Source organism: Mauremys reevesii, linkage group 1 (assembly GCF_016161935.1).
Source record: "Mauremys reevesii isolate NIE-2019 linkage group 1, ASM1616193v1, whole genome shotgun sequence".
In the NCBI taxonomy this organism is placed as follows: Eukaryota; Metazoa; Chordata; order Testudines; family Geoemydidae; genus Mauremys; species Mauremys reevesii.
Window position 1 is genome coordinate 209,629,003 of NC_052623.1, and position 23,844 is coordinate 209,652,846.

The following is a 23,844-nucleotide window of genomic DNA, read 5'->3' on the forward strand; positions in this document are numbered from 1 at the left end:
CCCCCGCTGTTTCTATTCTCAAGCAAACACTCATCCCCCTGCCTGCCTCATTCACAGCAAGGTAGTGGGTTTATCTCATTTGATTGCTCAGTCAGTTACAGATTGATCACGGCAAACAGGAGCTGTGTTTGTTTTTTAGATAAGCAGCTCCCGGAGCCCCAAGTTCACAACAAAACAAAGAGAGGCAGCATAACAAAACAAAGGGAGTAATTTAGTTAAAAGCATTCTGGGATATCTCCTAATACCCTGGAGGCCAATAACAGCGCTGGTCTGTGGCCACACTTTATGAGCAGTGCTGTAGCACCAGCGCTGCAATGGTTATACCCCAAGCAGACCCAGGTGTACAGCCAGCGCTGCAGCCAGGGAGTTGCAGCACTGGATGTGCCCTGCAGGTGTGGACAGTTACTAATTGCAGCGCTGGAAAGCCTCCACCAGCGCTGCTACTCTCAAGTGTAGCCATACCCCTAGTTTAGCAGTCATTGTCTCTGAATTTTTTAAGCATTAACAACTAATACTTTAATTCTTTGGTGGATAGAATTCAAAGCTGTTTTTAAGTGGGAGAAATATATTTTTGGGTGGGGGGAGAGCTAGAAAGATCAGAGTGAGCTAGAGAGGGGAGACTTGTATAAACAACACTGAACATCACAATAAACCAGTGCATAACTTTATAAATAGTGAATGTGAATTGGACTATGTCATGTCACACACCTCATATTATGTGAATGTTTTCAAGGCAAGTGCTTTTTTGGTGGGGAGAAAAATATATAGTAATGGACAAGGGGAGAACTTTGTAGTGGGACAATATAGTAATAGACCCACATCTGAGCCAACCAGTCTTCATATTGTCTCTCTCAATCCCAACTAAAATATATATATATGAACTAAGCCATTAACAATGTTGGTCCTGATTCTTCTCTTCTCACTCCGGTGTAAATCGGTGGTGAGTCTCTTTAAATTAATGGTGTTGGGCCAGTGTAGGAAGTTGTGTAAATTAAAAGCAAAGTGGGCTCTTTGAATGAGGAAGAATTTTTCCACTTGGATAGAACAACAGTTCTCACATGTTGGTTAAGAAATAATGATAGAGTTTCTATAAGAGATTAAAGAACTCCTAACTAATGTGTCCTTAAACGTGCAGAAACAGATCCTCAGCTGTTGTAAATCAGCACTGAAGTCAGTGGAACTACACTATTTTACAACATCTGAAGATCTGGTCCACAGTTTTGCTAAGCTGTAATATTGTGTTATTGTGCATCTTACTCCCATGGCTGTTGTCTTAATCATGTTTTCTCTCTTTGCAGACCTTTCATCCCCTTTCATAAGCCATTTCCACTAAATGTTGCTTATGCAGTGGCAAAGTAAGTGGTGAGGTTTAGAAAAACAGTTACAACAAGTCAATCTTTAGCCACAAATGTCTACAGGAGACTATTATTTTTAATAGTGAAGCAATAGTGAGAACTCATTAAAAGTTCAGAAAGAATCTGTCTACCAGTATGAAATCCCAGAAAGAGCAAGTTAGGGCCAGATGCCTACAGCTTAGTTCAGACAGTGCTTGGGATATGTAAGCAGCTCCACATGGTGCAAGAAACAGAGAGACAGATGTCTGAGTCTTAGAGGAGAGGAAATGTCTGATATAGCCACATTTTGAGATGTTTGTTGCTGATTTTATCAAATGGTGTTGCACTACTGTTTATTTGCATACAGCATCCTTATAGTAGGATATCCTTGGTATTCCGGGCGGGGGGAGGGGGTGCAGGAGGGACGACGACACACCAAATTCTGACTTGACATAAATGAGTACAGCTCCCAGTGAAGTCACTGGAATTGTGCTTACTTATGGAGGAATTGAATTATTTCCTGTTTGTGTTGAAAAGGCACAGGCATAAGTTAAAATACAGCAGTCCTGCTTTATCTTGTATTCTTCTAATTGTTTTTGAAGCTACACCCCTTTCCAATAGATTTATTTTGCCCACCCACTGAATGCCAGATCAGTGCAAGTTGTTACACCAGACATGAAACTTACAACATTGTTTATCTCACTGTAGAATTTGGCCCAAATACTTCCATCAAGTTGCAGCTACTTGCATCAGGCTACATTTGGCCCTTAATCCTTAAATACAATGCTGTAATATACATATGTGTTAGATACTTGCATGTAACAGTTTAAGCTTCTTCATGCAGAAGGGTCATGGTTTACGTTCACGTAGGGAGGGATTTTCAGAAGTGCTCAGCAAAGGCCTAACTGCTCTCACTGAAGTCCACTCCATTGATGTCAGTGGGAGCAGAGTTAAGCTAAAGCCAGGGCAGACCCCCGCCAGCGCCAAGCAGGCGGCGGGGCGGCCGCTTCGGGGCGGGGCTCGGGTGGGCTGGCCCCGCGCATGCCGGGCACGCGGCGCAGCGGACGCGCTGCGACCGGGCGCTGCGGCAGGCAAGACTGCGTCGGTCCTCTTCCGCGGGCTCCCCCGAGCCTCGCGGCTGCGGCGGTCCGTCGGTCCGCTCGCTCCCGGGCTCCGTGGACCGCGTCGGCGGGGGCTCAAGAGCAGCAGAGAAAGAGAAGAGAGGCACCGCGCGGAAGAAAGGCGGCGGCGCGCTCCGCCGCTGGGGGGGGCCTACTTTCTAGAGCCGCCCCTGGCTAAAGCTGAGCACTTTTGAAAATCACATCTGTAATGAATATTATCTCAAGTTTTAAAACATTAATATGACAGCATATACAAAAACATGTTCTGGCTCATGGTTGTTTTTTAGAACAGAGCCATATGTTTACCCCTCCATCACCAGTGACAGATCACGCTCCCCCACATCACGAACTCTGGGTACACAGACGGATTACCGGGATGGCGAAGCTCAGACTGACCCGTATTCTCCAGAATATGTAGTACCTCTGGGTTCAATCCCTGAACTGCTGACACTTGCCACTCTCAGTTGGGGTGAGTTGGAAGAACCAGAAACATTTCTTTACAATAATTGTTCTCCCTTCCCTTGAGAATGGCAGAATTGCTGTTTCTCTCTGTCAGATGTCAGTTCTCTCAGCTTTGACATTACCTTGCTGTGTTTCATTGGGATATTTCAGTTTATCTAGCTTTAAAATGAGTGTAATACAAATATTTACCTACATAACAGGCCAGTTGTGAGGCATTTTGTAAGATGTTTTGAGATCATTTAGTTAACTGGCAATAGATATTGTAAGTGCAAATTATTATGATGATTTTCATTTTTCTTTCCACTACTATGAATGCCCCCTGCCTCCAACAGTGGTGAATGCTGGATGCTTCAAAGTAAGGTGTCTATCCTCAAAATGCATCTAAATATGTAATGCTGTTCCATGGAAGGGAAATTTCTTTCTTACCTTTCCCCACCCCCAAACGGATCTCTTTATGCCCAGGAGCAGGAGGAATTACAACCCCCTTTTTAATGTTAACATAACAATGGTAACTGCAGGCTATTCACATTTTAAAAACTCACTGAGCTAGTTGCCTCAGATTTGTTAACTTCCATCTTTCAAGTATTCGGTCTCTATTTACTGTAGGGTTTTCTACTGTGCTCAACGCTATAATAGCTTTATATGTTACTCATGGATAGTGCCCTGCCCCACTGTCTTTCTAAAGAACTACTGCTTCTTTTCCCTGTAAGGGCGGGGTCTTCCAGCAGGACAAGCTGAGGTGGAGATGATTGAACGTGCCCGGGAGAAACGTGACTGGGAAGCAACTCTACCACCACTTAGTGATCTCTCACAAACTGAGAAGAGGAGGAAGATGATGGATGACATGGAGAGGAAGGAGTGGGCCTTCAGAGAACAGGAAATAGAAAAGTAGGTACAAATTATATGCAGTGTTGCTCTTTCAGTTGTAAGGAACCTAAGTGGAGTTTGAAATCAGGTAGGTCAGGGGATCGGCAGTAGGATGCATGGACTTTTATCTCTAGGTTGCCTAGTCATTAGTGATGGAAGGTCATCATTTTTTGTAATTTGAGTTCAGTTCCTCAATTCATCCGAAAAACCACCACCACAAATGGCACTCTTGTTGGTGTATTCAGAATAGATGAAATTTCTGAATGGGCATGGAGGAACCAAACTGAAATTGAAGTACACTGATTTTGGGTGATTTTTTTGGTGAAAGAAGCTAATACCCAACACCTTGCACCAGGGATAAACTCACTTTTAAAAATGAAAAGACTAAAATGTTGTCTTTGCAGTCTGGCTGTATTTTACAGATAGGTCAATAGGTAAGTTGTGTTTAAATATAGCAGTGCGGTTTGGGAGCTCTGTGAGTATCTCCATTTATACCTTGCCTTTTTTTCTCTTGAAGATTGCAAGATGTGCGACTAGAAGTTTTAAAGAAGCTTTTGAGGAGACGAGAGGAGGATCAGAATGAAGTGGATGTCAATCGCTTGGACACCCACTGGTTTAACCGTCAGCAAGACAAAGAAGAGAGAGTGAGAAAAATTAAACACGAACATATAAAAGGTAATTTGGAGGATAAGGAAAATAGTATAAGGGGGACTTAGTTTCCATACCACGCTATCTCCCTCCACTCCATTTTTACAAGGCTGCAGCTGTGTATTCAAGATGAGGGCATCCACAGACCACACTGTAGAACTCCTTGGGCCATATTGGTCTGTCGGCCACACTTCTTACTAGAGGAATGACAGCCTGACTGAATTTCTTAGGCTATGACTCTTTCAGAACTGTACGTGTTAGGGAATGTCTCATGGTTGCAATTCCTTTTCAGCAATGAGAAAGCTGATAGCTAAAGGGAAGAATGTGGAGGGGAAGTTGGAGAGACGAGATGTCATCATGGACTATACTGATTATGCATCACAGCCCTATGGTCCTCTGTCCAGAATTGGTTACTTTCCGGACAACCATTCTGAACGTTATGTAGTAAAAAACCACTTTCTTAACACCTACGAGGGTAAGGCAGCTTGGAAAATCTTGAATTACATGTTATTGGCTAAAAATATTGGCATAAGCCTGTACAACAATTCAAATATCTCTCTCTTCTTCCGCCCTGTCCCATCCTCCCACTCCCCCTTTTCTAGGATTGCTTGAACTGGAGGCATCTCTCCCACACTCTGTCACTCAGCCCCAGACCAAAGCTCCGAAACCCAAGACCACCACCACTAAAGAAGGATTTATTAAGCGGACTTCTAGGCTAGATATGGAGCTGGCACAGGTTCACCAGGTATGGTGCTGCAGCCAAGAGCAAGCAAATTCTTTCTAAATTTGAGATGCACCTTACATGAAATGCTATTGGGAAGGCACATCTGTCAACTATCTCCAAATTCACTTCCTAAATTCCCCTCTTAATGCTTTTATAAAGACAGAAATAAGGCCATCTTCAGGGAGAGAATATGATCAAACATTAATAACTAGCGGGTTGTCATTTGGCATGATGAGTACTGTTCTGAACTCAGCTAGTCTCCCTTTTTCTACCTCTTCCACATTTTCCCTCTTCTGTGCCTACCCTGTGGAAAGCTTCCTAGTTTGTGAAAGGAGTAGCTTTCTCTCTTTCCCATCCCCAGTCGTTCACGGACGTCCATTTTTCTTCCTTCTCTTTGTTTCTTTGGCCCTATGAAAATGTGATGGGATTGTGAAATCTAATGTAAACCAGCAATTCTCCTCCTCCCCGTGGTTGCCTTCCTTTCCCTCATCCCTTTAAAATATTTAAAAAATACGGCAAACCTATTGGTTAAAATGTCAAATTATTATTATTTAAATAAACCAATGCAGGATCAGAAGTTTCAAAATTCTGCACATCTGAAGTAAAGTAGGTCAATTGTCCCAACTTATCCAAATTGGATTACAACAGAGGAAGCAGATCACTGCAGTTACCTAGCAACTTAGATAAGTATTGTCTGATTTTCTGAATACATAAAATGCACATGCCGTCACTACAACTGTGCAAGTAAATCTGTTGCCCACACATGTAAATGACCAGTGTCTAAGCAAATACCCTATCTGCACATGCAGTCACAGTATTTACAGTTGAAATTAGGTGAACTGTAAGGCATGCATCTTGTGTTGCAATTACAGACTTGTGTTTTTGAAAATCAGGCCTATTGGATAAAGTATTCCTAAAGTAAATAATATTTATTATACACACAGTTTTGTCAGTTTTATTAGATTTATCTTCAAATCCAGTTGATAAGAAATATTTAGTCATGCATAGTGTGTGTGTGTATATAATTTTTTTCTTGTTTTAGTGTAGCACAATAATATATTTAATACAGGCAGTAACTTTCTATTAATAGAACTGAAAACTTGCGTTGAAATAACTACCGTGCTACCACAAATTCAGTCATCTAATCTTATGAAAGACAGTGTTGGATTTGGTCACTACTCGGAGGGAAAATTTTCAAGGAAAAAACTTCAGATGTGTAGGAAGTGCTTTTATGGAGTCAGTACTGAACGAATGGCCCCTATGGTTGTAGACTGTATGCCGCGGTGGGCAAACTTTTTGGCCTGAGGGCCCCATCTGGGTATGGAAATTGTATGGTAGACCATGAATGCTCACGAAATTAAAACTTCAGAGATATTCAAATAAACTTTAATAAAGATACATTTTAGTGGAAATAAACAAAATCTTACTTACTATTATAAATATACCATCGTAACAATGTATTACAATAATTAAACCAAACTTACGCTCTTTCCACCCCCTTTCTCTCTAGCCTGGATTTGTTGGGCGTCAGCTTCCAGTCATTGGAATTCATTGAGATTCACCAGCCCCCTGCTCTCAGAAATCTCCTCCCATGTAGGTCCTGACAGCCCACAACTTTAAAAACTGTCACTGACCACTCCCTGGCCAACTACTCTTTGTTTTATCTTCAACAATGGAAAACTAACACTACTAAAACATCAGAGTCACCTAAGCAAACAAGTAACAGGCAAGTGGGCTTGCACGTTCCAGGCTCTGATGGCACGTGAGGCACGTTTGGGTTGTGCAGCTGGAGTAACATGTGTGCCCTCACGCCCATCACACAAGCCCCTGACCTCAGCCAGAGCGGGGCAAGCCCCCGACCCTGCTTCCCAGCCAGAGCAGGGCAAGCCCCCAACCCTCTTCCCAGCCAGAGTCCTGGAGAAGAGCAATGGAGCTTGAGGGCCAGATGAAAAGGTCTGATGGGCTGGATGCAGCCCGCGGGCCATAGTTGCCCACCCCTGCTCTATGCTATTGGAGGTGTCATGTGTCTTCTGCATAAAACCAAGATCCTGACCACCTGTGGTCATGATCAGATGGCAAGATACTCCTGGCATTCTTCCAAGAGTTAGGGATGTTAGCTCATGGTTTTCTGGCTAAATTCCAATTTCAGCAATTGCATTGTGTCTGTCTGTCTAAAGGACTTCTCATGTTTTTGACAGACTATAGTGAAGATTCCCAAACCATAGTCATGGATTACAAGTGGTCCCCAGAGTTGGCTGGTCAGTAATGATGGCTCTTGTCCTTGGTGTCAGCTGAGAGAAATAGATGGAGAAGGGGAGACTAAATTCAGAGTGAAAATAGAGACAGTGGGCCAGATTCTTACCTGGTATAAATCAGCATAGCTCCAGTGACTTCAATGGAGCTGCACTGATTTATACCAGCTATGGATCTGGTCTGCTATGATGGACTTTTCAAAAACATCTATTTATTGCATTAAAAACACCTAAAATATACATTCTTTTTTCTGAGAAAATCTGCATATCTATTACAATGGGTCTTACTTCTACCTGTGGTTACTTGGAGGCAGAGCCAGACCTGTCAATCAAGGCAGGATGGGGATGGCCACACCCCTGAAGACCCTGCAAGTCAGCTTGAACTGGCTCCATCAACGGCAGGGAGGCTTAACAAGTTCTTCTGCTCCAAGGAACAAGAAAATAAAACAATCAGAAAGGGATTCTTTTTATCTTAATAGTCAGCTTATTGGATTCTAAGCATTGTTGGGCTGTTATTTAGCTTTGGGGGGCTCTACAGCAAGATTGCCGGAAACGCCTTTCTGATACTGAGGTAGCTGGCTGCAGCAGCTTCTAGTGTAGCATGTCTGGGCAGGCTGTTCTGTCAAGAACACCTCACAGGCAGCCAAAGAGAGAAGTTGGCAGAAAAGGGTGCAAAAATGCATGGACTAACATAACCCTCCTTGCTGTGGGTTGACCAAGCCCTACTGCTTTCTTACTCTCTTCCACACAGCCAGCCCTGGAGGGATGATAGAGAGAGCAACCCAGACATGAAGAAAGCAGGCAGTAAAAGGCCTCTTGGCTTACCACTTATTTCTGACTGTTTACCCTGCTTTCTTTAGCAAGGTGTGAGTCAGCCCTTTTAGAGCTATTTCTGCCTTTCTGTAGGATTCGGTGAATCAACATGGCTGTGCCATGCGAAAGCTTCCTCTGGCCTTTCCTCAGGAAGGGGTTTAGAGAGCAGCTATAAAGTTCAAGGAAACCACTTAGGGATCATCTTAAGAGTGATCTTTTCAAGTGTTACCCTTACTTCTCTAGCACAGCAGCAGTACAGTTCTCCCTTCAGATCCCCTCTTTAGTAGTAGTCTCCTTCTGTCCTACAAATAATGGGGGGAGGGAACCTTGTAAAATCAGAATATGCTCAGTGGTTGGGCCCTGAGAGGCTAATTAATCTTGTTTTCCCCACCTATAAATCTGAGAAGCAGTGAAGGAAAGGTTAAAGGCATCAGGAAAGAAGCTGCAGATTCTGAGCACAGGAGTCACTCCTCTACAAAGGAAATTTCTAAGGTTCAGTTTTCCCAGTAAAAGATGAGCAAACCATTCAAGGACTCTCTGTTCCTCCATCTCTTCTGTTTCTAGTTTACCACAATACAAATTTTCCCATGGTAAAGGCTCTAAAGGGACAAAAAAAGGGCCCAGGAAATTCAGAGGAAACTCATTTGTCTTTCTGAGAGCATAAGCAGCTTTTTTCAGACTTGTGGCTAGATACCACACAGGAGGAAACTCAGAATCATTTTTTTGAGAAGTAACCTGAAACCAGTCTCCAGAGTATTAAGTGGACTCTGTATTCCTCCAGATAAGCTCCCGTAAAAAAGGAAATGTGGGAAGAAATGGGAGAGAAGCCTGGCTTACATTTTAGAATTAAATGGCACTCTGAAACCAGGGTTATTGGTATCTCCCTCTTTCTCCAATTGAAACCTCAGAGTATGAAGACTAAAACGCCATCTTCTTCAAACTAGGATAATTGATTTCCCAGGGAACAAGGTGGCTTCGGGCTCTAGTCAATCCTCTTTCCAGTGCCCAAACATGCCAAAGACTGAGGAGTGCTCAACTGGAAATTCTTGAACAGATTCCTGTTGTCACCACAGTTCAGGATAGATACCCTAAATTCCAACATAGCAACAAGTTCTAAAGAAAAACATCTATCACTAATTGAGCTTAAGAACACCTATATGCACTTATTACATGAGCCTCTCAGAGAAAATCTCTCAACTTCACATGCAACACATAATGTTACCACTATGCTGCTTTGCGTTTGGCCTACCTGCCTCTAAGGATGTTTTCCAAAGTGTTTTCCTTGGGCAAAAAGGGGTTTGTATATACCCGTACTAAGACGACTTGCTCATTGGAGCACCCTTTCTGAAAAAGGCCCAGAAGGGAGCCGTCACACAGTCCAGATTGTATTCCGGAATAACATGAATTTGTCAACACTCCCAACAGCTAAACAATGTCACGCAGTCTGTCACTTCTGGACATAGTCATAGATGTCAAATTATCACATCTATCAGGTCTCTGATGTCTTGGATAAGAATGAAGGTCTCTTGCACCAACATACCATTTTTGAGACATTCCAGTTGTCTTCTCCAGAAGTTGCTTAATCTCTCAGGGCCCATCATCCCTGTCCTCCATTGTGCTGTTGCCTGGGGGAACTCAGAAGGCCACAGTTCATTGGAATCAGGATTAGTGCAAAAAATTGATGCCAGCTTCAAGAACAGGGAAGATCATTCATGGAACAACTTAATCCAAGGTTAATGACAAAAGATTAGAGTGATTAAATAGGTCCTAAGAGCTAAACCTCCAGTCCTGGTCAGCCAAGATGTATCAGTGATGTCATACAGTATCCGTAGCTACAGTCATGCATTTCCTCTAATGGCCAAAAGCATAGCTGTCCTTTTCTGTTCACAGTGTTCTCCAGGACAATAAAAAAGGGGCACAAGTGATCTGGGTGGTCCCACATTGTCCAGGGAGGTCCTGGTTCTTGTATCTAATCAGGTGGCACGCACCACTCAGTTCTGTCTCCTCTACAAGAAGAATATTTTGCACCCAAGTTCAGAAAAATTGTCTAACAACTTAATATGTGAGAAGTACTAATTAAAATGGGATATTCAGATGTTTACACTTTTTAACCTTGAGAAAGTATTCCACAAACAGGTATCTTAAAGGGCCTGGTGTATATGTTCTTCAATCCAGTCCACTTTCCTAACTAAATTCCCTTAATTTTTGCCTTCATTCGCCTCCTCCTAGGGACAAGTAGAATCCCACTGAAGGTCACCTGAGCCTCCATTTCCTTAAGTCAATGGTTCTCAACCAGGGGTATGCAGAGGTCTTCCAGGGGGTACATCAACTTATCTAGATATTTGCCTAGTTTTACAACAGGCTACATAAAAAGCACTAGCAAAGTCAGCACAAACTAAAATTTCATATAGACAATTACTTGTTTATATGGCTCTGTATAGTATACACTGAAATGTATGTACAATATTTATATTCCTATTGATTTATTTTGTAATTGAATGGTAAATATGAGAAAGTAAGCAATTTTTCAGTAATAGTGTGCTGTGACAGTTCTTTGTATATTAATGTTTGCTTTTGTAAGCAAGTAATTTTTAAGTGAGGTGAAACTTGAGGGTACGCAAGAGAAATCAGACTCCTGAAAGGAGTACAGTAATCTGGAAAGGCTGAGAGCTTTTTTGCTGGTTCCTTGTGCTGTTTTCTGTTTTCTTCACGCAACATCTTTGTAGTCTCTGGCTCTGAATAAAAAAGTGTGAGCATCTGAGGGGAAAACAACTTCTATCTTCAAAAGTTTCTGAAATGTACCAGTTTAGTTATCTAATAACTGAAGCTATAACAGCAGTATTTTTAAAATATTATATGGATTATAACCAATAGAGCTAGATATTTTCTGAAGTGTTCCCTGCATTCAATATGGATTTTTAGAGCCCTCCGGGTATCAAGAGTATACAGTTGTGAATGGGAGGGGAAGTGTTCAGAAACTTTATATAGGAGGAGATGTGTACATGAGACTCTAAGATTTGATTTAGACTGAAGAAATTTGCAAATCTGTGACAGGATTCCCGGGGTACAACCTGGAACTGTGGGACCACTGTGCCCCCTTAACTCTCCAGCTGGGGCTGCCTCTCATATTGCTTTGCCAGTGACAAGCAGCAAACCCCTCCAGGTGCTGTCCACCAACATGCAGAGGTACACCCAGCTAAGTTGCATGAATGATCTCCAACTCACTCTTGAGCTATACACAGGGAAACACCAGCAAATCTCCCAAGCCCTCAGCCTTGCACCACATAAATGTACCTTCTTATACTGCTCAAGAGCTTCTCTTGAACAATGCAAGCTCATTAATTAGTTTGTCACTTTGTCAAAGGATAGTGGACATACACCAGCCTTTGTAATCTGAGCAGATTCCCCAAGCACTTTAGACAATCTCACTGGTAAGGATAAAACATTAAAATAAGTTTAACTACAGAAAGGTAGATTTTCAGTGGCTATAAGTGGAAGGCATAAAAGTCAGAGATAGTTACCTTAAGAAAATAAAAAGTAAACATGCATTCTAAATCCTAAACTTTTAGACTAAGCAAGAGTTGACTCACACAGCTTTTCTCACTGGATGTTGCAGGTAGGTTACAGTTCTTAATACACAGGCTGAATTTCCTTCTTAGCCTGGGACCAATCTCCTCAGCTGAAAGTCTTTGTTTTCCCAGCATTCTTTTTGCCTTCAGCATAGGTAGGGGGAGAAGAGAAGTAGCCTCATGATGCCCCTGTCCCTTATTTGATACTCTCAATTAATGTCCCAGGGAAGATACTGGCCTAGACATGTCCTTGTTGAGTCACAGAGTTCAGCAATCCCCATTGTCTGAACAACTGAGTCAGAGAGTTGAGCGTCCTCACTGTGTGGTGCTTGCACAACTGTCTCTTATTGAATTGCAGATCTCTTGTTTACAATTCTCCTGATGGTCAGTGGTCATTTAACACCCGCCTGAGTCACCTACTTTATTGGGAAATAGCAGTGGGCGACTTCGAAACTCACGACATATTTCAATGACAACCATATAGCAATAATCTCATAACTTCATACACACTAACAATTCAATATAATATATAGACAGAACAATGAGTTTCCCCGCAGATCATGACCTTTCATATCTTACATGGCATGCTTTGTATGAAGTATCACAACCATATACGAATGATGAATATGGGGGTTACAGGGTGCTACTTTGAGGTATGGTGTGTCACAGATCCCCTGGAATATCACTTTTTGCTTTGTCCTCAAACACTGTATTAGTGATGTTTTGTGCACTCTAACATCTGGCACTTTTAGCAAATATACCTATAGAGGGGGTCATATTCCAGTTATTGAAGTATATTATTTATGACTGGTTTATAAAGGCTAGTAACTGCTTTCAGTTTGCAAAGAAAGTTTCCTCTGTACTTGATACTAAGTAATTACTTAAAATGCAAAAATAATTCATAGGTAATTGATTCAGCAGAATTTCCATTTTTTAGAACTGTAAAATCATTCTCCAGCTGTGCTTTTCCAGAATGTAGTATATTAGGGGTTAAGATCAAACACCTTCTGGACTCATTTCCAGAGAGTGAGTGTCAGTCTATGCACTTGCCAGCAAGGTACTGTAAATACACACTTATCCCCGTGCCTTACTTGAAACTCCATCAAGGTCTTCTGACCACCCTATTTAACAATAATGTACAACACCTGACTTTTGAGCTGAGATGGAAGGAGTAGGTAAGAAAATTAAAGGTACAATTGTGCAAGGTGCTGAATGCCCTCAACTCCCATTGTAATTCCATAACAGCAAGACTGGGCCCTAGTGTCGTGTGCTATCTAGTACAGTTTTCGATCCCTGTATGGAAAGAGCCTAAATTGTATGATTGTTTCAGGCACTGCTAGAGAAGAAGAATAAAGTTAAGGAGCCAAAGAAGCCCCTTCGTTTCCTTCAGAAGATAACAAAACCTGTTCCTCGACCCCTAACTCCAACACTGCTAATACCGTCAACTGTAAGTTGGATGTTTTTAGAAGTTGTTGCTGTAAATCCTGTATTAGTCACTATCAAGTTACTCAAGGAGTGTCCAGGAAAATATGGGAGCTAGTTAGTTTTGTCTTCTGTACAGTGTTTTTTACTTAAGAATAAAACTGACAGCAGCATAGCATTAGACTTTCACCTAATTACTGCACTATGAGAACCTTGACAGGTACAGGGAATCAGTTTTAAGTAGCACAAAATTCTCCAACATTAGGCTATAATATTAGTCCAAAATAAATTAGTGTTTGGTGGGTCATCTTACACCCCTGTACCTTGTCCCTTCTAGGTGAGCTGTTCAGAGTTTTTCTTCCTTAACCCAAGAAATACTCCCTAAGAGTTGTTGGGATTTTTTTTTTTAAGCGGGTTCCAAGGTACTTTTTTTCTCCACGATGAACATTTTTCCAAACACCAGTCATTCTTGATTCTCTATTTAGATATTGTGTGGCTTCATTATGATAGATCCAATACCATTGAATTTCACCCAAATAAATCCTACCAGCTTCCTGTCCAGTTCTTCAGTTGAAGTCTTAGTGTAGAACCATGTGCGGGTACAAAAATGTGGATCCTTATCTAATCCGCAAAGATGGTAAACAATGCATCTGCAGATATCCGCAGATTTGCAGGGCTCTATTCAAATAGCCTTAGATAGTTAACACCTCAGGCTAGCTTCAGCTTCTGATGCTTTCACATCCTCTGCAGGACTGCTGAGTGTCTTGCATCAGGCATTACACTCATGCATGCGGCAGTCTCATCAAGCCTCCCCTGCTAGAATCTCTCATCGTGCAGGGACTGAGTAGGGCTTCTTCTGCAATTACCCCTCTTGGATGCCAGGGCTTTCTGTGAACAAGAAGATACTCCTGTCACAACCATCATGGAGATATTGGCTGAGAGATGAGCATCTCAGGAGGCCATATGTGGCAAGCTGGAGTGACAGGGACAGAAGGGAATGTAATAGAAGACTGACAGAATGGAAGAGACTAATCCAGGCCTCCACAACTCTTCCCCTTTCCCTCACAACAGCCTGGCAAATAACTGAAAACTGCATCAAATGACCACCCTGACGTAGGGGGAGAGGTCGTTCTCACCCAAGCCAAGAACTGACATGAGACTGTGACCCAGAGTTATGGGCCCTGAGAAAAGGACCTGAAGTACTTGAAACCTACCAGGGTCTCCCTATGGGAGATGGGTGACACCTGGTAAGGCACTCAGGCATATAAACTGTTAGTTGTTTTCAGGATATGATTTCTCTGATATTTTTGTTCTAAGTCCCAGGTCTAGAAGAAGTAGATTGCAGGATACTGTCCCAAGAAAAGTGACAGCTTGAGACTTAAGTGGGTGTGCCCACAAGGCCATAAAAGCATCAGAGGTGCACTTACCTCAGGAACTGTAACACTCACAACCTCAGAGGCTGTCCTTTGCTCGCTCCAATACCCTACGCAGTCCCCACTGTCTTCTCCAGGCTCCTCCAATCCTCATTCTGCCCATAGATCCCCCTGCCCCCTCCTGCTTCTGCAGGGTGCATGTGATAGGTTTCTGCATCCCCTCAGGAATTCTGCTAGGAAGAGAAAAGCAGTGACGTTTTCCTCACTGTCAAGAAAAATCATTCATGGAGTTGCACAAGACTTGCCAGCTGTAAGCTCCAAATACAGGGAGTAGCTCTGCATCTGCCGTCCCACAAGAATGTAAATAAACCCTGTAGGGGGTTGTTTTTACTTCTCTAGCACTTGGTGTATGTTTGTCATAATTGGACCTATAAATTTATTCTAATTGAGAGCTCAACTGTAAAAAGTGAGCAAAAACGTGTAAAGTGTCACAATTACATGTAAATGTTGATGGGAGAAAAAGTATAATGGTCAGACAGAATGAGTCAGTCAAAACAAAAAGACCTAGTGCTGTAATTCACGAACTGTGCTAGGGCCATTCCAGGTAAACAAGAAAAGTAGGGGACTGGAAATCAGTGAACCAAAATTGATGTGTGAGAAATTGGGCCTGACTTGTGGACAAAATAATGAGGGGATAGGCTACTCCATCCATCAGTCTCTTTTGGTGTTCTGAAAAAGAGACTGGAGAAAGCTGGCTACTGCGTCTCTGGCTGACTGAAAGACGGCAGCCATTGTGGCTGCCATCCCCCACTGTCTCCTGGGACTCTGGATCTTCTTCATCCTAATCCTGACCACAGAGAGGGAGCCAAATGATATTGCCACCTCCACTGGCTCTGGCTCAATCACAGCCACCACCTGGGATATAAGACTGTCACAAACATCCCCCGCCCCTTTGTGTGTTCTTCCCCTTCTCCACCTAATTTCTTCTCTCTCCTATCCCTCTCCTTTTCCCTTCTCTCTAATAAGAGTCTGGCTTAGACAGCCAAGATTGTATTTTGCAGTACTGCTGTAAGCCTGTGACCAGAGAGAAGCAGCTAAATGCAGTGCCCTAAACAGCCCAATTTTGGTACAAGTTTGCTGGGTCTCAGAGTGGCTGATAAGATCATGTGCTGTGTCTGTGTTTCTCTGGTGATGAAGTGCAAGTGAGACTTAACGTCAGAGATGGAAACTGTATTGTCTATCTCTGCTGTTCTTTTCTCTCCCTGTTTTGTGTGTTCATCTTGTTTTGTCTTTTAGAAAACAGGATTGGACTTTAAAAACCCCAGCAACTCCAACAGCTTCAGTCTATCTTAACTAACTTTCCCCTCTCCCCCCAAATAAGGACAGTTATTACCGTATGTACTGTACATACCATACATTACAGTTAAACGAGGGGGCTTCTTTCTAACAAGTTTCTCCAGCTAAAGGGAGAGGGAATAAGGAGTGCTATTAAAATGAAAACGTTAATACTTTACATTTCAAATGCTGTTTTTCTCTCTCTTCTGTATCTTTAATCTAAAATTAAAAAGGATTTTTAAGGGTATTTGCCATGGTGTTAAACCAGCTGAGCTCTCTGTATACCAGACCCCGAACCTTATTTAAAATGGTTTAATATTGGGTCGTTTCAGGCCCATGTTAACACCTTTGACTCTTTGGACTATATATTCCATCCTAATTAATACAACATGTGGCAGCTGTCTTAGTTTCCTCTCTGGTTCACAGTCTCCCTCTGCCAGTAAGGCATTTTATGCCTCAGTTTCTCCTCTGGCTGGCTGGGTGATTTGCAATGGTTTAGCTTTCCAGCCAAACTATAAAGTTCTTTCTTTCTGGAGTAACAAAACAGTCTGTTTGGGTTTTCCCTCATGATACAAGGAAGGGAAGGGCTTTTTGGAAGCTCCAGGCTGGGAGAGACCCTTAAGTGAGAGCAGTTGCATGCACCAGGCCCCAAGCCCACTCCACTTCTCTCATCCCAGGCCCTTTCCTTCTGCATTCCCCACAAGTCTGATTCTTTTCCCCACAGTGCAGGGCTCACAAGCTGTTTTCTACTCCACTGAACAACCTCTCTGGGAGTCCATCCCCCTCTCCTCTCCAGGCTTCATTTGCCCCAGCCCTCACCAAACACTTTCACAGGCTTCCCCCCAGACCTTCTAGCTCCTAAGCTGTCCCAGCCTGGCCCCTTCCAGGGACCTCAGCAAGAGGAACCATGCCCTGATAGCTCTAGACTGAGCATAAGAGTTTGCCTTACATAGGCCTGCCCCATTTCCCACTATGCATAGGTGCCAATTCCATGGGTGCTCCGGGGCTGGAGCACCCACAGGGAAAAATTGGTGGGTGCTTTGCACCCACCAACAGCTGCCCGCCTCAGTTCACCTCCGGAGCCTCCTCCCTTGAGCACACCACATCCCCGCTTCTCCCCCTAGCTCCCAGCCCTTCCCGCCACAAAACAGCTGTTTCGTGGCGGCAAGCGCTGGGAGGGAGGCGGGAGGAGGGGGAACGTGGCATGCTTGGGGAAGAGGCGGGGCTGGGGTGGGGATTTGGGGAAGGAGTGCAATAGGAGCAGGGAGGGGGCGGAGTTGGGATGGGCACTTTAGGGAAGGGGTTGGAATGGGGGTGAGGGAGGGGCGGGGATGGAGGGGAGGGGGCGAGCACTGAGAAAAGTTGGCCACTGTGCCACTATGCCTTATTATCCTAGCCTCTGTTCTGAGCTGAAATCAGGAACAAGCTATGGTAGGCCTGTAGCCTTCCTTAAAGGGACAGCACACCCTGTTACAAACCCCAAAATAATACACCTTGTTTACTTCAAAATTGTCATTCACTGGGTCTTCACACTCACTATGCTACACTAATAAGCCTTACCAGGAGAATGAAACTCAGGGGAAATTTCCTAAATGTTCCCCTTCCTTAGTGTTTAGAACTGTTAATACATGTGAATGATAATTGTGTTCCCATTTTAGTCACCAGTTAGTAAAGCTATATTTTATATATAGAGAGATTTACACTGTGTGTGTGTGTGTGTATATAGATTTACACACACAGTGTAAATCTTTGTATAGTCTGTCTGTCCCGTATTTTGTAAAATATAGACATTTATATTTTTCTGACTCTTCTTTCATTCTCTGGAAATCGGAAGAGTGATGATTAAAACCCATGAGAAACTAGGTATATTAATTGTATTCTGAGAAAGCTAGTTAGATGGATGGTTCATTCAGTTTTCCTTCTGCTTCCTCCCTAAAATAAATACATAATTGTAACTGGATTATTTTTGTGTGTTGGCAGAGAGAAGAGGAGCTAGAACTGGCAGTGATCTTTTTGCAGAAGTTAATCCGAGGCAGAGCTATTCAGAACATGGTATTCTGTATCCCTTTGACTATTTCTGTCTTCAAAGGAGTTATTGAGGGTATATTAAAAAATCTGTTCCCAATAGCACTGAACTAATCCAGAGCTGAGGTGGTTGAGCAACATGTCCTCATATCCATATCCCATATCCTTCCAAGGCTGAAGTCTTTGCTTTCCATCTCAAATTTCTGACAGGAACTTCTAGGTTCCTATCTGTGGGACGCTCCCTGAGAATATCCGCTGATATCCTTTATGGCTGTATTCAGGACTTGGTGTTGGGCCTTTCTGTACAGGTCTGGTCACGTTTGATCATTTTGCATATCTTGGGGGGAGGGGTGTCTGTTTTATAGACCTGCTGCTTCTCTCTGTACCATTGGGATTAGCTGTTTTACTGAGGATTGTTTTAGTTTTTATACAGCGCACAGGTGAGAGATGATAGGCTCTGTGTCAATAAGTTTTGAAAATGGTTTGATATGAAAATTGGGTTTCTTGAGTCTTTCCCCCATCCGGAGTGGCCTGATAGGAATGATGTCTTTGACTCCATTGTAGAGATGTTGACTCTCTCAAAAATTTTGAGAGCCTCCCTGCCAAGGCTTCCCATAATTTTTAGAGGCTTCTCACCAGCAACTGTGGTCAGCTCAGAAATTTCTGTCTGACTTGGGTCTGTCTGACTTGGGTTTGGACACGTGGGCTGGTGACTCGGACTGCGTTTCCTACCTATCACCCCAGAGTGCACCACTCCCTCCCACAGAGCCTCCACTCCCCACCAGTGCACACACACAGCAGGGCAGCAGTCACTGCATCAAGTAGGGGAAACTGAAGGAATTGGTTCTGGGGACACCACAGAGGGCAACAGCAGTATCAACACCCTCCCCACAATCTTACTGCTGCACTGAATGGTGCTAAACAATCTGAACAGTCCCTGGGGGAGGTGAGGAAGAGGCACTCTATCTGTCCTTCTATTGCTGGGCTTATGTATGAGGAAGGGTAGCGGGCAATGGATACTGGAACAGGGGAGAAAAGAAAAGGACATGGTCCAGGGGAGGAGATAGGGGACAAGGGGCATCATGAGGGAGAGAGCTGAGGAGTGTCCAAGAGGGTGCATGGTGGAGCTGGCAGAGGAGGGATGAGGAAGAGAGCCATTCCTATTAGTCAAGGGGAAGAGAAGATTGGCTTGCCCCAGATTTCTTATGGTATTTAGTGCATACTTGAGGTTGAATTTTCTGCCTGAAACAAGACCCACCTTCTCCCCCTCCCCACAGGGGAGGGAAGAGGGTCTTTCTCAAAGCTCAAAAATTAGTAGACTGACTAAAGAAATGATATTTTGCTTTTAAACATCATAAGAAATCTTTTTTGGGGGGAGGTGGGGAACATCTGATTTTTTAATTGATGGGGCTGGCAATTCTGCCCGCAATGTAAAGTCCAGTCCAGAATGTGTTTAACGCTAACCCTTTCTGGGTATATAGAGATCTATCTGCAAAGTCTGTTTGTCATGCCCTCCAGTGGCTAGAAGGCTGGGTGAGTCTTAATGCAACTGAAAGATAATGGAGGTTCTCCTTTGCGTAAATAATAGAGACCTGTCTGTTCCCTGGAGCAGAAGGGCCTGAGTTCTGCCCTTCATCCAGCACATGTGGGGTTTAGCTGACAGCTACGGTGTGTGTCTGGATATGGCCTTGGATTCATTACAGATGGTTTGGTTTCCTGTCAGTAGCACCAGGGATTTTCCTCAAAGGTTCATGTGCTACAGATAGAGAATTTGGTATCGGAAACAGATGACTCTAACTTTGGAGGAAAAGGATATTTTCTGTTTGCAAAACTCTCAGATTTTATCTTCTGTTTAATTCCCATGGCTGTTAATTTTATTTGAAAGATGTTTGAAGGGAAGGAGAAGCGATTGGAACTGATCCGGGAACTGCGCACCACTCATGCGCTTCAGGAGGATGGGAAGCTGCTTAAGAAGGCAGAGAAGCAAGTAACACTGGCCTTACAGCGACAACGCGACTTGCATGAGCACAAGGTTTGGCTATTAACATAAAGAGGCTAACACACACCCCACTCATCCATTCCTCCATCCCTTTTTAAATTTCTGTTCCTTTCTTGTAATATCATCAACATATTTATAGTATCAGAGGGGTAGCCGTGTTAGTCTGGATCTGTAAAAGCAGCAAAGAGTCCTGTGGCACCTTATAGACTAACAGACGTTTTGGAGCATGAGCTTTCGTGGGTGAATACCCACTTCGTCGGATGCAAGGGCAAGCATATTTATAGAAACATATTTATAGAAATTGAATGTGTTGTCCACGTTGCAGAATCCATCACAGGTGACAAAAACTGGCTTCCTTGCTGAGAGCAAGGACTGAATGGACATGGGCACTGAAGTGTTCTATCATTGCTATAATGGGTCCCATCCTGAGAAGCTTGCATAGCCGCCTCCCATGTTGTACCTGCTTTGTGGCTAAACAGAGGACTTCAATTTCCAGGGCTCTCAATGCATGAAAAATGTGCCTCATCATGAAAGCCTCAGTCCATTCACCTACCGACCGCTATGCCTACCTTCATGCCTCCAGCTTCCATCCCGGGCACACCACAAGATCCATTGTCTACAGCCAAGCACTGAGGTACAACCGCATCTGCTCTAACCCCACAGACAGAGACCAACACCTACAAAATCTCCACCAAGCATTCTCAAAACTACAGTACCCGCACGAGGAAATAAGGAGACAGATCAACAGAGCCAGACGTGTACCCAGGAGCCTCCTACTGCAAGACAAACCCAAGAAAGAAACCAACAGGACTCCACTGGCCATCACATACAGTCCCCAGCTAAAACCCCTCCAGCGCATCATCAGGGATCTACAACCCATCCTGGAGAATGATCCCACACTTTCACAGGCCTTGGGTGGCAGGCCAGTCCTCGCCACAGACAACCTGCCAACCTGAAGCATATTCTCACCAGTAACTGCACACCGCACCATAGTAACTCTAGCTCAGGAACCAACCCATGCAACAAACCTCGATGCCAACTCTGCCCACATATCTACACCAGCAACACCATCACAGGACCTAACCAGATCAGCCACACCATCACCGGTTCATTCACCTGCACGTCCACCAATGTAATATATGCCATCATATGCCAGCAATGCCCCTCTGCTATGTACATCGGCCAAACTGGACAGTCTCTAAGGAAAAGGATAAATGGACACAAATCAGATATTAGGAATGGCAATATGCAAAAACCTGTAGGAGAACACTTCAACCTCCCTGGCCACACAATAGCAGATCTTAAGGTGGCCATCCTGCAGCAAAAAAACTTCAGGACCAGACTTCAAAGAGAAACTGCTGAGCTCCAGTTCATCTGCAAATTTGACACCATCAGCTCAGGATTAAACAAAGACTGTGAATGGCTTGCCAATTACAGAACCAGTTTCTCCTCCCTTGGTTTTCACACCTCAACTGCTAGAACAGGGCCTCATCCTCCCTGATTGAACTAACCTCGTTATCTCTAGCTTGCTTCTTGCTTGCATATATAAACCTGCCCCTGGAAATTTCCACCACTTGCATCTGAAGAAGTGGGTATTCACCCACGAAAGCTCATGCTGCAAAACGTCTGTTAGTCTATAAGGTGCCACAGGATTCTTTGTTGCTTTTTCAGTCCATTCAGATTACGATCCACATGGTTGATGTCAGCTGACTCCTCTGCAGTTGATAACGGCTTTTCCTTCAGCTGGCATAATGAGGCATGCATGTCACCCCCTCAGTAAGCCATTTTGCTGAACAGATTGTGTGTCATTGTACTTAGGGTACATCTACACGTAGAGCTGGGGTGTGATTCCCAGCTTGGGGAAGCACACTTGTGCTACTTCAGATTGAGCTAGCATGCTAAAAGTAGAATGTAGCCATGGCAACATGAGTGGCAGGAGGAGCTAGCTGTCCTGAGTGCTTGCCCATCAGAGAGGCTAGCTATGTACTTGGGGAAGCTAGTCCCTCTTGCAGCTTGTGCTGCCATGTCCACATTCTATTTTTAGTACGTTAGATTGATCAGAGCTAGCGCAGGTATGTCTCCTCAACTTGCGATTCACTTCCCCAGCTTCAAGTGTAGACATACCCTTAGGCCTGGTCTACACTGGGGGGTAGGGGGAGGAATTGATCTAAATTATACAACTTCAGCTACGTGAATAACGTAGCCGAAGTCGACGTACTTAGATCGACTTACCGTGGTGTCTTCACTATGGTGAATCGACTGCTGCCGCTCCCCCGTCAACTCTGCCTGCGCCTCTCGCCAAGCTGGAGGACAGGGGTCAACAGGAGAGTGCTCAGGGATTGATTTATCGCGTCTAGACTACACACGATAAACCAATCTCCGCTGGATCGATCGCTGCCCGCTGATAGTGAAGACATACCCTTAGTTATAGGCATTGCATCCCCTTGCAACTTCACGCCCTCTCAGCTGCCTCTGCTGTGGAGAAATAGCCATGAAAGAGTTTACTCATCAACTAATACTAGGTAAATAGCCTATGGTACCCCAGCAGTGGAGTCAATTTGCTAAAGCAGTTGCTGTCCCCCTTCCCCAGAGAGAAATAGGCCTGGACCTCTCCAGCTGACCAGAATCTATTTGAGATTTTACACATTCATCTCTTTCTGTTCACTTTCAGCCTCTTAGCAGAGCAGTGACATTCTAAGGGTTCAGTATTTCTAGATGCTGCTTCACGTGTAGAGGGCAGAAGTGTAAGACTCTAGGCATAACACACACACAATACCACGGGGGGTGTAGGTGAACAATCCCTTTTATTGAACTAAGGAAAAATGAAATTTAAAAGCCCTGAGATTTGGAGACTTGAGATGTCTCTTCATCAAGCCCTGGGAAAGCAGAGCCAAGGCAGAGGGGAGATACCAGCAGCGGGTCAATTCAGTCTCCATAATGACATTCGGAGAGAAAGAGATCAAAGGGTGAAGATAGTGATCTGTTTGATCTCCTAGCTCAGAATCTCACTGTGGAATCTGAACTAACCCTGCTGGCATGTCCTCCACCCCTTGCTTTGCTTTCCCAGGGCCTGAGGAAGAGAGACTACAATTCTCCCAGTCTCCGGCCATTTAACTTTAATTAACACATGCAAAGGGTTCACATACAACTTCGTAGTAAGTTTCATGTACTTTTCTTTATGGGAAAATAGAACAAATGTACATGGATTAAAAAAAAAATCTCTGAGATGTGCATTATGCAGTACAGTTAATGACAGCAGTACTGTTTTGTGAATGTCCTTCTTACTAAAGTATACCTTCTTAAAAGGAAAACTCCCAACTGACCTAAAAGCCTGTTAAATATTTTTATATTTGTGTACATATTTCAGGAACCTCTTAGGAACTCTCATTTTTAGGAGACCGTTGTGGCCTTTTTATATGTCAGCAGATCGTGGTTTAAAACTGACTTTGTCAGGTAGTACTTCCCAAGGCATTCTACATAGGGAGAATAAAACTACTTGAGATTCTGCAGCTAGAAGGACTGTAATCAGTTTGGACAGAGGGGTATGATCAGAAATCACATATGTTTTGGGGGAGGCAAAATTCTGATAGAACATTAATCTTGGAATGTCTTCCGCAGTATCTCTCTTCTGCCCAGGAAATCCTTACACACAGCAAAAACCAAGCATTAAGGAGAAGTGGCTCAGGGTAGTCCCATATCATCTGCTGGTATAGTGGGAAGATTAAATCCTCTTCCCTTCGTCACAGCCTTTGGGGCATGAGAAGGAACACTTTCTGTTCCAGCCCTGTGTTACAGTGACATTTTTACATTCTGTTGGATGCTGGTTTGGAAATGTGTAGTGTCTTGGAAGCTGGTACAAAACACAGGAAAGCCTGTTTATTACTGGCTGCTAGTCAGGGT

General features: G+C 43.7%; 1 protein-coding gene across 2 annotated transcripts in view; it reads left to right on the forward strand.

The window, feature by feature from the left end:
- The window catches only part of CFAP91 (cilia and flagella associated protein 91), a 57,657-nt gene that overhangs the window by 11,357 nt on the left and 22,456 nt on the right, over positions 1-23,844 (forward strand). For both annotated transcript variants that reach the window (XM_039519630.1, XM_039519632.1), the window contains exons 5-13: positions 1,299-1,355; positions 2,743-2,924; positions 3,628-3,805; positions 4,302-4,459; positions 4,725-4,907; positions 5,035-5,177; positions 13,121-13,237; positions 17,901-17,972; positions 19,831-19,977. In XM_039519630.1, the coding sequence (XP_039375564.1) occupies positions 1,299-1,355; positions 2,743-2,924; positions 3,628-3,805; positions 4,302-4,459; positions 4,725-4,907; positions 5,035-5,177; positions 13,121-13,237; positions 17,901-17,972; positions 19,831-19,977 (1,237 nt within the window). The remainder of the gene's footprint in view (positions 1-1,298; positions 1,356-2,742; positions 2,925-3,627; positions 3,806-4,301; positions 4,460-4,724; positions 4,908-5,034; positions 5,178-13,120; positions 13,238-17,900; positions 17,973-19,830; positions 19,978-23,844) is intronic.